The 15179-nt window shown below is 37.8% G+C and overlaps 1 protein-coding gene across 3 annotated transcripts in view; it reads left to right on the top strand.

Moving 5' to 3' along the window:
* The window catches only part of LOC137268285 (activated CDC42 kinase 1-like), an 85035-nt gene that overhangs the window by 62591 nt on the left and 7265 nt on the right, over positions 1 to 15179 (top strand). For all 3 annotated transcript variants that reach the window (XM_067802831.1, XM_067802830.1, XM_067802829.1), the window contains exon 11: positions 6932 to 7026. In XM_067802831.1, the coding sequence (XP_067658932.1) occupies positions 6932 to 7026 (95 nt within the window). The remainder of the gene's footprint in view (positions 1 to 6931; positions 7027 to 15179) is intronic.

The raw sequence follows: 15179 nt of genomic DNA, 5'->3' as shown, positions 1-15179 counted from the left end.
TAATTTACCCCCAGCGCTGGGGGAAAAAAGTGGTTTCAACAGCTGTGCTGCGCTGCGCCCTTAACGCAGTGAATAAGTGCATGGAGCTTGAAACAGTATGCGTGCCCGGAGTCGGAGGTCATGAGCAGTAGTCTCATCTTGGTTGTGTACACAAACAAGTAAATAATCTGCTCATTACATGAAAAAAAATGTTGATTGTGTTAAACAATCTCTGTCACAGAGAAAACTCAGTGTCTGGTTTATTCACACCAATATGTCTGCCTGCCGTGCTAATGACAATATGCAATGTACAACTTCAATCACTGACCACAGGCAATTTGAAATTAACATCTATCGGGCTTATGCACCATAAACAGAGAACCTGCTAAGCATATTGGCAAATGAGCCAGCAAATGAGAAGATTTCATTAGGCTTGAGTGCATACCTAATGGCCCTGACTTGGTTCAGTATCCCGGGTTCTTCTTTTCGAGTGCAGTAGACCCAAGTACAAAATATTGCACTTTTGATTTGCGATTGTACGCTTATAATTTTGTTTATTTGTTTTTTCATAATCAGCAATGCATATCATATGTCATGAAGAAGTGATAATTATGTTTTAATTAATTTTGATTTTTTGGTTGCATGTGACCTTCAATATTAGGCTCAATGTTTCAGCTGAAACATGTCACCTTACCCAAACCAGTTCCAGTGTTGCTCATACTATCAGCCACTTGTTGTTTACATGAAGAAAACTAGATATTGCAGCACGTGCAGCAACCAAACAATTGGCCTCTATCATTAGCTATTGATCTGTGACAGGTTTCCTGTAAATTAACAAGACATGACACATCAGTGTCTAAGAAAACGTATATGATATTTCGTAAACGATCATAGGAAAATTGATATTAAATCACTCATAGTAACAATCCAGCCTCAAGTTTATGCATTAGTCTCTTGCTTTGACCCACAATCTTTTGGAGATGTTTATCAGTGTTTATTTCCAATTTCTGTCAGTGCTGTCTCTAAGGTAGGACAGACATCTTAGTAATATTTATTGATTGCCACATGCATACATTTGAAAATTAGATGCTGCTTGCATCATGGTGAACTATTTCTACAAGTCTGCAGATACACCCACACATCGTGATTATGTCGTCATACTTCCACCCCCAACACACTCCACACAGGTGTATTGTGTACCTGGTAACCCCTTGCTGACCCTGCTTGATTTCTCGTCACTTGTGATTGTCAGGTACATGTGGGAGATGAAGTGTTGCGTAATCAGAAGACATCTCCACTAAGACCAGCATACATTGTAAGATTCTGATTATACCTTGAAAATGTCAAGGAGGTGTGCTTCAGCACACATTAGCAATTGGTGTTATAAATTCATTGGTGTGCTTGAAATATGCATGTCCTAAAACAGTAGTATCTGTGGCTTTCGTCTTACATAGAACTGACACAATGTGACACAATTTAAATACAGTTCACATCTGTGTTCATCCATCCACTCACTCACTCACTCACTCAGTGAGGGTCAGTCATTGTCTTGCAGTTACTGGCTGTATTAATCCATGGAAGTTACAGTGCTGTAGCTTTGTTCTGACCTGATGAGTTGATGAAATTAAGGAAGTTAATTTATTTATTTGCTGTACGCTTCACTGCAGTGTTTTATTTTTGTTATTTCACTATGCACTGAATCACCTTTATAATGTAATGTGATCTTGCATGGCTTCCAAAGCCCTCCCACCATCAGTGACTAATCGTTTTGTCTGTTTCCAGTTGTATATCAAAGCTCAGGCCATGAATATATATGTATACAATCTCAGTCAGACTAAGCTGCAGCAAAGCCACTTTCTGTCATTGTCTGGCTTTCAACTGGCTTGTGTTCTGGATGATAAGAGGAGGTGGGTGTAGGTGTGGGGACCATATCAAACACGGTATCATGTTTTTCTCACAAGTATCCATATGTCAGCTACTTATGAAATACATATGCCTTTAATTTGAGGGTTTTCAAATTTATCAATTATGAGTGGTATGTTTTTCATATAAGATTGCCTTTATTAGGAATTTGAATGTGTAACAATGTTAAATTCACATGGCAAAACTGAGACAGCTCGTAATGATGATTGGCTTCCCCATGAAAGACAGTGATGTTATGTTGGTCCCAGGGTTATAAATGGTTCCCAGGTTTGAAATGTTTTTGTTTACGTCTGCTGGAGTTACCATGCTGGACATGTAGTTAAGTAAGTTAATATTACTTATTTTTGTGCAAAAGTGTTATTCTTATCATTTTGTAATCTGAGATTGAGAAGGATGTAGTTTGTTAATGGATGTGCAGCTCGCTTGATACTAATTCGAAGAGAATGCCGTTTTAGGATATATATATCACAGATATGCTACATTATATATCGTGGTTATACAACATTGTATCACATGGCTGTGGCATTGTATACTATGTTTATATAGCATTGTATGTCACAGCTGTGTCAGTTGTATGTCATAGCTGTATAGCATTGTATTTCACAACAACATCTCAATGTATGTCATAATTTCATTGCAGTATAACACAGAAATATTACATTGTGTATCACAGCTATGTCATGTTCCACATTATGTCTCTATTACATTGTGCAGGTGGAGTAGCTGTATACTATGTTGCACCAAAGACCTGGGGTCAATTTCCCACATGGATTCAATGTAGTTCTAATTTCCCCCACTGTGATATTGCTGGAATATTGCTAAAAGCACCCTAAAACCTAACTTCCTCTATATTACAATTCATGTTAAATCTGGAGAAGCTACATGTTGTATGTATGTTACGTATGTGTAACATTGTATGCTGTGGTTACATGACAGTTGTTACATTGGCACATGACTATATCACATATTATATCACGCCTAACTATGCTCATTTATCACATATACATGCACACATTCACATCATTTCCAAGGGGTTACATTAGGTGGATGAGTGTACAGCAATGAATGGTCCTCTCCTTGGTGGTTTGTTAGGAACGGGTGCAGCACTACACTATCAGTATTGGTATATGTAATAAGACAATTATCTTAATAGTGTACTTTTCCACAATGCATTTAGACTTTTTACGTAAGTGCCCATTAAGAACATTTAAATCGAGTCATGTCTAAGTGCTCCTAAGCGAGGTGTTGTCGACTTCATTCCTTAGTCTTGTTTGGCTTATCATGATGGAGAATGTTGTTTGATTTTATAGGATATGTTAAAATGATAAACTCTGGTGCAGTCAGTTGTGCTTGTATTGCAATGAAATCACTTTGGTTCTTACTATTTTCTAATTTGAAAGGAGAGAATTTATGGATATCAACTTCTTTATTTTGAGGGACACAACATTTTGGAGTAAATTGTTACTCTTTTATCGGATGAAGAAGTAAGATTATTCTCAAAATGTCCTTCAGAATAAAGAAACTGACAGCCATAAATTCTCACCTTTATATGTATCACTTCTTATTGCCATAGAAAGACTCTAATTTGCTTAATACAGCTTCCTTGATGCTCACCTTCAGTATTACATAACTTGTGAACTGAGGATAAAAGTCACATGCAACAAAAAAATCCCCCCAATACAAGCATAATTAAAACATAATTATCACATATTCATGACATGAAATATACCTTGCCAAAAATGCAACTACTGAAACCACTTTTCACTCCAGTGCTGGATTGAAATTACTGAATCGTTTGAACTCTGATTTCACAGGGTTTGTTTCTTTTTCCGTTGCATTATGTTTCAACTTTATAAGTTGAATTTGTATATGTGAAAATTAGTTACTTTAGGTCCATACTGAAATGGCATCAGAATCTGCATTGCATGTGATCTTTAAGTATTTGGTGTACATTGCAGCATGGTATCTCAATTGGTTAATGCAGTCAAATCAGACGAGTATCATCAGACACATGCACACATAGACGCATGCATGCTGCACACAAGTGCATGCACACATGGCTATATGAGTAACACAGTTACAATATGCAACATTGAATCCATTTCATGTAATGTGACATTACCATGCACAAAGCCCACCACCCACTACCTTTAAGACCTGCCACCACAAACTGACTCCATTCTGTAGGCTGACCACAATACCTCAAGTCTTCCCCACCGGTCTCAGCATGAAAATAGTACAGGTATCAATGATTCATGTTGTCAGTAGCCGGCAGCACTGCACACGAGGGAATCAATGTTGCAGGCTGATCAATTATTTGATGTTAGGTGATCGACAGAATCACACATACTTGGAAGGTTCCGTTGGAAGAGGACATACTCTGGGTAGAGGTATTTACTCATTGATTACACCTAGGTCAGGGTCATCTGGTATTTTGTGTCTGTGAACGCAGGACAAGAATTTGTTGGGGACTATCCATGCTTGATGGTAGGTAGGGATTTTGGTGGTGCCTGATATTGTTGTCACCTCTAGACTAAGTATGATGTCGATTTACTGTGATTTCTTGCATTTCGTGTTGTGTCAGATATGCTCTGAAATCAGTTTCATATGGTTGACTTGGTGTGTTGTCATTAATTCATGCTGAAGAAGTCAGTTAATGTCAGTGGTGTGACCCTTGAAATGTCATGGAAATTGTAAAGTTTTCGTGTCATAAATTGTTCCAATATTTAGTTTGTGAGCAATAATTGTGTGTCATATTGACATCTGATCCCAAATAGCTATAAAGTTTCGAAATTTCAAAACCTACTTAATATCCCTACACATTTTTTGAAGCCATTTAAATTTGCTAAATTTAAACCTTCATTGCTATGAAAAAAATAAAATGTAACATTTTATCCTGATGAATTAAGTTAAAACTGTCTTAAGATCAATCAGTGAATGTATCTCTGTCCATCTATTTTCACCATGATATTCTAAATATTAGCTATTTTGAGATGGTAAAATTGATTTTTTTGGTCCGAATCATACAGTTGCATGACCATAAACTCAATTCCTGACAACACCTAAATTGGCGAAACTGCATAAAGCAGAATTTAGTTACGTGATGCACAAAGGTGTAACATATTGGCTAGATATTTTGGCAGCTTGCCAATCCAGCCTTTGACTTGATTGTGTGAGTAGACTGGTGGTCAGGCAGAATAACATGGTCGCACAAACACAGTATGCAGTCAGAGAAGTGTGACTGAAGATTGTAGATATACTTGGTATAGTATGTTCAGGAGACTTTACTACGTCCACAGTTCCATGGAACAACAAAAGATTCTTTTGCCTCATTTAGAGTTGCACTGTGGACTGTTGTTAGACTGTTAAGTCAGTCTACATGAACATTAAATTACGACTATCTTAGTTTTGAGAGAGCTTCAAAATTCCAGGTCCTGGTTTGTTGTCTCTTGTGTAGTGTTCATGAGAGTTTGATGTGAAATGACTGCAAGTGTTTTGTGCCGTGTGAGTAAATAGGATTAGATCCTGGAAATATTTTTGCACTTATCTCTTCATATTTGCAATTTTATGTAGCTGTTACCACTATTCCAGTATCATCATGGCAGGGGACACCAGAAATGGGCTTCACACATAGTAACCATTTGGGGAATCTTTGGCATAACAAAAGCTTGCTTGAAGATTGGTTGGACGAATATGCAGAGGTTCAAACAATTATCACTGAAATATTTTTGGATTTCAGAATGCGAGTCATTGCACCTGGAACTCATCAAGTGTATTGATATTTATATTCATCTTTGTGTTCGGATTAATAAGAGAAAGTTTTATGACAAATTCAGTATTTTCTAAATGCATTGTTCTTCCTTTAATCATATTGGTTTAAGATTTTAGCTCCCTCTTATGTTAAATCTGTTCAACAGTGTTTCCAGCTTGACCTGAGTTACTGTACTTATGCATGATTCAGGAGGTCAAATAGCACGAACGGCAGGTTGAGTTATCATCATTAAATAGGTGTGCAGAGAATGTTATTATTTTGCATGCATGTGACACATGAATCAGAACTTGTCCAGAAAACAACACTCCTGACAAAACAATCATTTCATGTTTTAGTTTTAATGTTTATACAGTCACATGCTGTCTATTTGGTTTACTAACTTTACGACGTACAGACGTGAGTTACTTTCACAATCCAACTCACTTTTTCTCAGTCACACTCAGTTCAATTATTACGTAAATACCAGTTATACGTTGCTGCTTGCTGCATAAAAGCCTGATTCAGAAAGATTAAACCATCTGTTTTACCTCTTGTTTAAAGAAAGTTAGGACATTGCTGACGATTTCTCAACACTGAGGTGTCACCTCTTCGCCATAACAAGCGAAACCAGTTGTGACACGGTCATGCATGCTTTAGTATTTTTTTGATCAGGTCAGGCTGAACAGGCCATAATAGCATTGTGTTTGATATATTTTTGAAATTCAAACATTCAAATGAAGAAAGGAGTTACTTTGGGATGAGCATTCCATATCACACGAGTTGTCACAAATTCTGGGCTGGAATTTTTGGCCAGGCTCACTGGCTAGGTTGACATGTGTCATTGGGTGTCATTTGCATGGATCGATGCTCATGCTGTTGATCAAAGGATTGTTTGATTCAGACTCAGTTACTTGCAGACCATCATCATAAACCTGGAATATTGCTGAATGGGGTGTAAAACTAAACTCACTCACTCACTCACTCAGCATCTGTGTTTTCAGAATGGTACAATAATAAATATTAATATTTTATTTTAATGTTATCTATATTATTTTGCTGTTGGGTGGCTGAGCAAAACCATTAACTGACACAAGAACCAAAAGGTTCTGGTTATATTTGTGATTTGTCAAATTATAACAATCATATATATGCCACAACCATACAGAAATTCTGAGTGAGTGAGTGTCTTCTCTTATAGCACTGGATGTCAGAGCAGTTACATCAGCCAACGTCTCTCTCTGTGTCACAATAATAACTCATAATGATCTTTACTTCCAGTCCTGAACATTACTGGTGGAAGGGACAAAACAAGCGGACAGCTGAAGTTGGCGACTTCCCTCGGAACTTGTTGGATCCCCAGAGGAGATTAGCAAGTGAGTTGCACAGTTGAGACATGTTAGGATGTCATCATTGTAATCTGTGTTCCCATCTCCTGCCTGCCTCAAGTTTTCATTCTGATTATATTCAGTCATGAGTGGTGAAAAATGAAGTCTATTATTATCTTTATTATTATGAAGTCTATAAAATGTTTCACAAATGTTTAAAATCAATTATTTTTTTATTTGTGTTTAAGTTTTTGCATGATTGCTGATTCTCTGGTTGGGGTAGGAGGAGATAAAAACTTTTTGAATTCACATTAGTCATTTGGCTAGAGACAGCTAAATTATGCTGAGGACAAGTATACATCCAGCGATTGTTGTCCTCATAGACTGGTGACACAAATTGGAATTGAATAAGACTGCCACTTGCTACAAACTCTAACTGGTTTACACACAAGAAATATTGACATCTAAGGCTGGGTCAGTTTTTCACGGGAATGGGATATAGAACTAATTTAGGTGTGGTACACTCTCCAGGGAGACTCACCCAGTCATCTGAGGAATACCACTTCTTGGTCCTGAGTGGTATGTCCGACATTCCACAAACCCTGAATATACTTTTAGTGTTGTCATTGTTAACCCATTGTCTTCGATTTTTAAGATTGTAGGAAAGATCTGTATTATCTTGAGCTTTCCTACCTCTTCAAGCTGAAGCAAACATAATTTAGCTGAAATTCAACTCACTCACTCACTCACTAGCTACACAATTTTCAAGTCATCAAGTTACAAAATACATTGCAAGTAATCAAAATACATTGCAAGTGAAATGATTTTCAAGGTATTTGAATTTGAGCTAGTCCTTTGCAATCAATTCTGTTGAGAATGTCATCTCTTTTTATTTTGGCATGCTTATGCATATAATATGATATCAAAGTAAACATGGTCGCTGTTGTTTTGTAGCTATGGATACAGGGAAAAAAATGTGAGAAAAATCGATTCCTTGCTTCCACGATTTAATCAATCAATTCCAAAGGGACACTTCATTTGTGAATGAATATCTATCTTGATAGAAGGTTGAGCAGTACAGACGAAATGTGGTAATATTTTTTTCCTCAAATGATGGAACACAGAGACTTTTGCAAGATTGTATTGTTCTAAGTGCTATTGCAGTTTATCAGTTTGCTAGTAATACTTTGCAAAGTGCACAATATAATAATTTTTCCAAGATTACGTATAAGCACACATGACTTGAGGTACCTTTTGTGGATAACGTATGTGCAGAAAACGCAGACCCGTGAAGATACGGGTGAGAAGTTATTTCTGGTAACCTATGCTTATCGTAAGAGGCAACTAACAGGATCGAGTGGTTAGGCTCATTGATTATGTTGTCTGGTGAATGTATCCCAACTGCTTAGAGTGATGCACAAGCTGTTGATCACTGGACTGTCTGGTCCAGATTCGATTATTTACACACCGCCGTCATATAGCTGGAATACTGGTGACCGCAGTGTAAAACAACAAACCAACCAACCAGAAAACGTCATTGAAGTATAGTGGGTGTGTCTGGTTTGTTTGATATAGCACATATTAGAAGATATTCCCAAATATAGCTGCACCTGTGTTGGGAGGTACATAGGAATTGCCTTCCTAGCGTGCATCTAAACATAGACTCTCCAGATTAGAGGTAATCTGAGAGCAGGATCTCATCCCATCTCTGACATGTCCATTAAGCTTATAACAAACTATCTAAGCTTTTGGAGAATTTGTGTAGACAGTAATGGCAGTGCACTTGAATTAAGTACAGTGAATTTTGTTCATTTTTTTATTTTGTGTTAGGTGGCTCACAAATGAAAAATATTTCATTTTTAAGTTTTAAGACCACCAAATGAAAAGGTTAACTTACAGTTAAAAAACACATTTGATTAATATTTATATTATTATGGATTCTTATCATTTAATTTAAACCATGGTTCTGAACTGCGAAGTATATATACTGAACAGCAAAAGAAATGCAAGTTTTGAAAAATATGAAAGTTAGCTTTCCTCTGTATGTCGTCTGTTTAAAAAACTGACAACCAGTTGCATTTCCTTGTGTGTGTGTCTGTCTGTCTGTCTGTGTGTGTGTCTGTGTCTATGTGTGTGTCTGTGTGTGTCTGTGTTATTTTGTTTGTGTCTTTAAACCCAACATTATTTTTATGACCTTTGGATCTCGGCATAAGAGAAACACAATAATGTCAGCAGTAAGAATGCCAGAGAAGAATTATGAAATTAATGCTATAAACGTAGCCTTACATTACAGTGTACTACATAACTTCATTACTGTACTGGAACCTCATGTTTCTTGTCTTTAAAATTAGTACTGGAGAGTCCTCTGGATCCCAGGTTTTGTAGTGCAAGGTGCTGCCCCCTGTCAGGGATTCTGACCACCAGGTCCAGATCCTTCACAACTTTCTCGGGATACCTTGAGTGTTGTTCAAAGCCAGAATGGTGTGGTGGTTGAAGTGTTTGCATCAAACTAAGACCCTTTAAAGTTTTACAGTTAGCTCCCTTTGTAGAATAGGATCCTAGACTCTGCTCCCAGAGTTTGTACAATGTGTGGGCCTGTTCTTTACACTACTTGTTGTGACACTGGTGAAATACTGACAGCAATGGGTTGAAGTGATACTGTTTTGAGAAACTGCTAGCGACCCAACACCTTTGTTTAGTTTCCACATCAGTAAATTGTGTGGATCGATGAGTATGATGCCATTTACTGGATCATTTGGTCCTGACTCAGTCATTCACAGACTCATGTGATTTGGCTGGAAAATTGTCGAGTGCGACATTAAACAAAAAAAAAAGCAAACTAGTCTCTGGAAGCTTCTTCACAAAGGGCCTTTAGAGTCTGCAGCTGGTCCTCCACAAATGAGATGGATGTTCATGATGTTTGTACTGTAACAGTCACAGTCACTGCATTGAGCATGTTCAGAATTATAAAATTCAAATGCTGTGAAGGCGACCATCATTGTGGGTTTACTTATCTTCAGCCAATTTTCTTTGGCTTGATAACTAGCAGGAAGTTAGAAGGCTGCAGACCCTTAAAGTTCTAGCTGGGTTAGAACTGGTGTTAAGCAGCCCATGCTTGTCGTAACAGGTGGCAAAGGTTAACTTGCTGGATTCATGTCATTCTATCCAAATTCCATTGATCAATACTCTTGCTGTTGATCTCTGGATTGTCTGGTCCAAACTCGATTATTTACAGACCTGCCATATTGCTGGAATATTGCTGAATGCACAGTAAAAATAAACTCACCCACTCACTGGAGTTAAACACCAAACAAAACCAAAGATGCTTGCTGGAATATTGCTGAATGCGCAGTAAAACTAAACTCACCAACCCACTCACTCACTCACTGAAGTTAAACACCAAACCAAACCAAAGATACTTTGAGGAATGTCTAAATAAGCACACCACAATCATCAGTCAAACTTCTTGCTTTTTGACAATCAATCGAAGGCTGCCATGCAATGCTTAGAGTTTGTTTCCTGTGTTCTACCCATGAAGATCCAGTTTAGAACTGCAGTAACCTATGATTCTTGTATGAAGCAATCAGCTGGATTGGGTGGTCAGACTCGCTTACTTGGTTGGCATATGTCATCGTATCTTAATTGTCTAGATCAATGCTCTCATGCTGTTGATCATTGGATTGGCTTGATGTATTCACAGACCAATGCCATATAGCCTGGGTATTTCTGAGTGTGGCATAAAGCTAAAATCCCTTAAATTCTCACATATTGATATAGCTGGTGTATTACCATTACACACTTAACAGCAGCTTATGTTGTGTGTTATGAGCCCTATTTCATTCTGTATATCAGGTTTGTACACACTGTCATCTGTATGTGTCTGACAGTCAGATTCTATTAATACCAACAGATGGATATCGTGTTTACTGATTGATCGCAGATACAGAGAGCTGAGGGATACGCAGTTTTGCCTTGACTCACCAGAGGGTAGTTATTGTGCAGAAGCCTCCCACACATTGAATGCCTCAATGAGCTCAAATCACACCATTGTGGAGTCAAGCTCACAGGGCCAAGGATAGAAGCAAAATTTTCCATATTTCCTCCACTATAAGCTGCTGGCCTCTCTACATAGCATGATTTTTGTGGCACTTCATCATCTCCGAGACCATTTTCAATGCAATGGAACTACAGTCAAGGCCATTTCATGATACATTATTTCATTTGACGGTGTTGTCTTGCAAGGAACTAATTGTTTCCTTTTGTTTTGTAAGGAAGATTGATGTTCTCATTCGTAGTGGGTTATTGTTCACATGTAGTTTTTGACCAACCGATGTTCTTCATCTTAGAGTGCTAACTAGCTGTTAATGACAGTCTCCCTTGATGAACTTCCTTATAATTAATGGTCATCCTTTGAATGCTTCTTTGAGTCCTAACTACTGGTTACATTCTTTTGCAAAGATCCCTTTTAAGTGCTAACTAGCTGAGTTTCATTTAACAACTTCTCAGATTGTAGAGAACTTCTTTGAGATTGTCACCATTAAAGAGCTTTGTTGAATGCTAAACAAGCTGTTTAGGAAAATCCCCCTTTGACACACCTTAAGTGCTGAGTAGTTAAGTATTTTCCTTTTTGAAATCACTTAATGCTTTAACAACTTCCACGAGAAGTAGAAAATCATAAGATATCTTTTGTTTCTTTCATGAACAAACCATGCACTTCTCTTTTAGTACTGAGTTTTAGTATTATTTAGTAACATGAAAATATTTTTCTACAGATAAATATATTTATATTTAATTAAGGTAATGCTGTTTATTCTTGTAGTGTTTTTTGATCCAGTTCATTAACCCAAACTGTTGACACTCAGGTTTTGTCTGATGTACTGAGAAACCTCCTAGTACTGGCCATGCTAGGCGAAGCATAAGTCTTTGCATAATAGAGCTGTTGACTGTGTTGGTGGCAGTCTACCTCACTTTGGATAGATCCAGTCATTCAGTCTTTTTAGTCAGATTTTTATTGATCAGCATGGATAATTTTTCTTGTTTACTTAAGGAAAAAACATGTGATTCTGGGCAGGAAGCTTATGTGTAACATCTGCTTGTGGAGGGGAAACAGACTGAAGGTATAAAAAGCAGAATAATAGCAAGGTGACTGGACATATTACACTGTGAAGTGAAGCATACAGACATAAAAGCTGGTTCACACAGATTGTATGAGGTCCTAGAGTGTTGGTAGGACTTGTATATGTAAGTACACTGTTGTCTGTTCACAATCTTTGAATATTTCTGTATTTGTATAATCAGATCATACTTATTATAAATCTTATTTCTGGAAATGAATGAAATGAAACTGTCATCTCAGTGTGACTGACTGGAAAGTAGGAAAGCTTAATTCTGTGTTGTTACATTAGAAGGATTTGACACCTCATCTAATCTAATGTTCTCAAGGATTCTTGAATCAAGATTTAGTTTGGCGATCTCACAGATTTCCGAGACATGATTTCTTGCCTCCTATACACATAATAATGGACAGTGAACTCTACAAAATTTATTAGCACCTCCACAGGGATGCAGAAAAAGTCCAAATACTTCTTGTAAAAATTTTGATTAAAAAGCTCTGAGACTTCAACTAGCCGGGTTATGGTATCATTTGCAATTTAATTACTGTAACAGTGTGCTGATTCATGGGGCACAATACAATAACAGTAGCTGAATTTCAACAATGTTACAACACAGTATTATTTATGAGATTCAAGTGTCTGGGACGCTCATTTTGTAGTCCAGGACTCCTGAAAATTAGCAGTATGAGTCCCAATGACCCTCAAATACAAGCCTCAAGGAAAATCCCTGCTATATGACATTGAAGATGTCTCAGATTATATCTGACTTGAACAGGGTTTTTAGGTATTGGTGGTATGTCTTGTATACAGCATTTTGGCCATATATACAGATTCCCAGCAGTCTGTGTTGGTCACAAGTGATTGAGTGAGAGAGTACGATTTCAGACACTTTTAGCAATATTCCAGCAATATCATGGATGGGGACACCAGAAATGCACTGAACACATTGTACCAATGAGGAATCAAACCTGAGTCTTCACTGTTGTGAGTGAATGCTTTACCCACTAGGCTACCCCGCTGCCCCATCACAGGAGGTGAATTGGGTGGTCAGGCCCAGTGACCATTTCATTGTTGTCGGACATGATAGATTGTTGTTCCCAACATCAGTCACTGGACTGTCTGGTCATATCTCAATGGCTTACAGACCACATCATATTGCTGGAATATTGCTGAATGTTACTCTAGAGACCCAACAAATCAATGATATCTTTTACAACAATTGTTAACAACACATACATAAATCATTCATCCAATTGATGTGATGGAAAAAGTCAACTTGTCAATGACAGGACATTTAGAAATGGTGACATTGAAACGAAGTGAACTGTTGTCATATGACTTGTGGATTAATGTTACAGTAAACTAAATGCAAGCAGCACAACGCAGTTCTTTAAGACACATTGTCAATGTATGTTAGTCTCATTTCCTGATGGTAGATTGATGCTCATGTTGTTGATCACTGGATTGTCTGGTCTAGACTTGATTATTTACAGACCATCGCCATATAGCTGGAACATTACTGAGCATGGGGTAAAGCTAAACTCACTCTCTCACTCATTTCCTGATGGTAGATTAATGCTCATGTTGTTGATCACTGGATTGTCTGGTCTAGACTTGATTATTTACAGACCATCACCATATAGCTGAAACATTACTGAGGATGGGGTAAAACTAAACTCACTCTCTCACTCATTTCCTGATGACATTGACCCTGCATGTTTTAATTACATCAGTGGAAGATCAACGTCACTGCATGCTAGAAATTCAGGGAATTAATTGGATGACTGATCAAATTCATTTGCTCATTATTTAGCACACTATATTGCAAAGAATTTTAAAAATGAATTAGTGATCGGTTGAAATCTTACGTTATATACCATTGTCCTTTGGCAGTCACAACCATCCTGTTGTGTACTTTTTTTATTATATGGTTTGTGGGTATATTGACTTGTTCTTGTAAGGCTCATAATCTTTCCAAAGCAGCCCATGCTGATGCTAAGGTAAACGGCATGCATGGTCAGGCCTGGTAGCTTGTCATCTTATCCAACTCCCTACTGTGATAATTGTTTCTGTCACTCATTGTATTGTGAGACCAGATGTGATTATTTAAAGGCTGTCACCTTATAGTTTAATGTTATCCTCGGTGGTGTTCTGCATTAAGGGGTTGCGACCACAAGTCATTTGGCAGTCTGTATACTTTGAGTATGGTACCTCTTTTTGGCTGCTGCTGACGAAAATAGGAACAAGTCAGCAGTTGATGCATTGTTCAATATATTTAATGAAACAATGACAAGAGAAATGTTTTACATGTTTTGTGTAAATTTATCATGGCAATGACTCATTACTGCCAAATTGAATATACATTTGCGTTCACTGTAATTTTTCCTGGCTTCCAAATTTTCAGTAAAAATGCTCATTGTGTACAGTACATGAATATTTGATTCAAATGATTGCAAATGATGAACTGAACTCATGAAAGGATTCAGTTCCATTCACCAAACATGTCAGTGACTATAACAACTACAGTCCTGTGAAGGTCTGGGTTAAAATTGATCTTCAGTAACCCATGCTTGTCAAAAGAGGCAACTAATATGATTCGGTGGTCAGACTCATTGCCGTGGTTGACACATGTCATCATGTCCCGACCCGCGAAGGTCCCAGGGTAGAATAGGCCTTCAGCAACCCATGCTTGCCATAAAAGGTGACTATGCTTGTCGTAAGAGGCGACTAACGGGATCGGGTGGTCAGACTAGCTGACTTGGTTGACACATGTCATCGGTTCCCTATTGCGCAGATCGATGCTCATGTTGTTGATCACTGGATTGTCTGGTCCATACTCGATTATTTACAGACCGTCGCCATATAGATGGAATATTGCTAAGTGCGACGTTAAACTAAACTCACTCACTCACTCACTCACTCACTCATCATGTCCCATTTGCATAGGTCGGTGTGCATGATCTTCATCACTGGATTGTCTGGTCCAGACTTGATTATTCAAAGACCTCCACCATATAGGCTGAATGTTACTGAAAGCAGTGTGAAACAACCAACCAACCATCCACAGTTTGGGTATGAAATGTAGGT

This window comes from Haliotis asinina, chromosome 16 (assembly GCF_037392515.1).
Source record: "Haliotis asinina isolate JCU_RB_2024 chromosome 16, JCU_Hal_asi_v2, whole genome shotgun sequence".
Lineage (NCBI taxonomy): Eukaryota > Metazoa > Mollusca > Gastropoda > Lepetellida > Haliotidae > Haliotis > Haliotis asinina.
The sequence above is the reverse complement of the archived record's forward strand: the minus strand, read 5'-3'. Positions and strand labels throughout refer to the sequence as shown.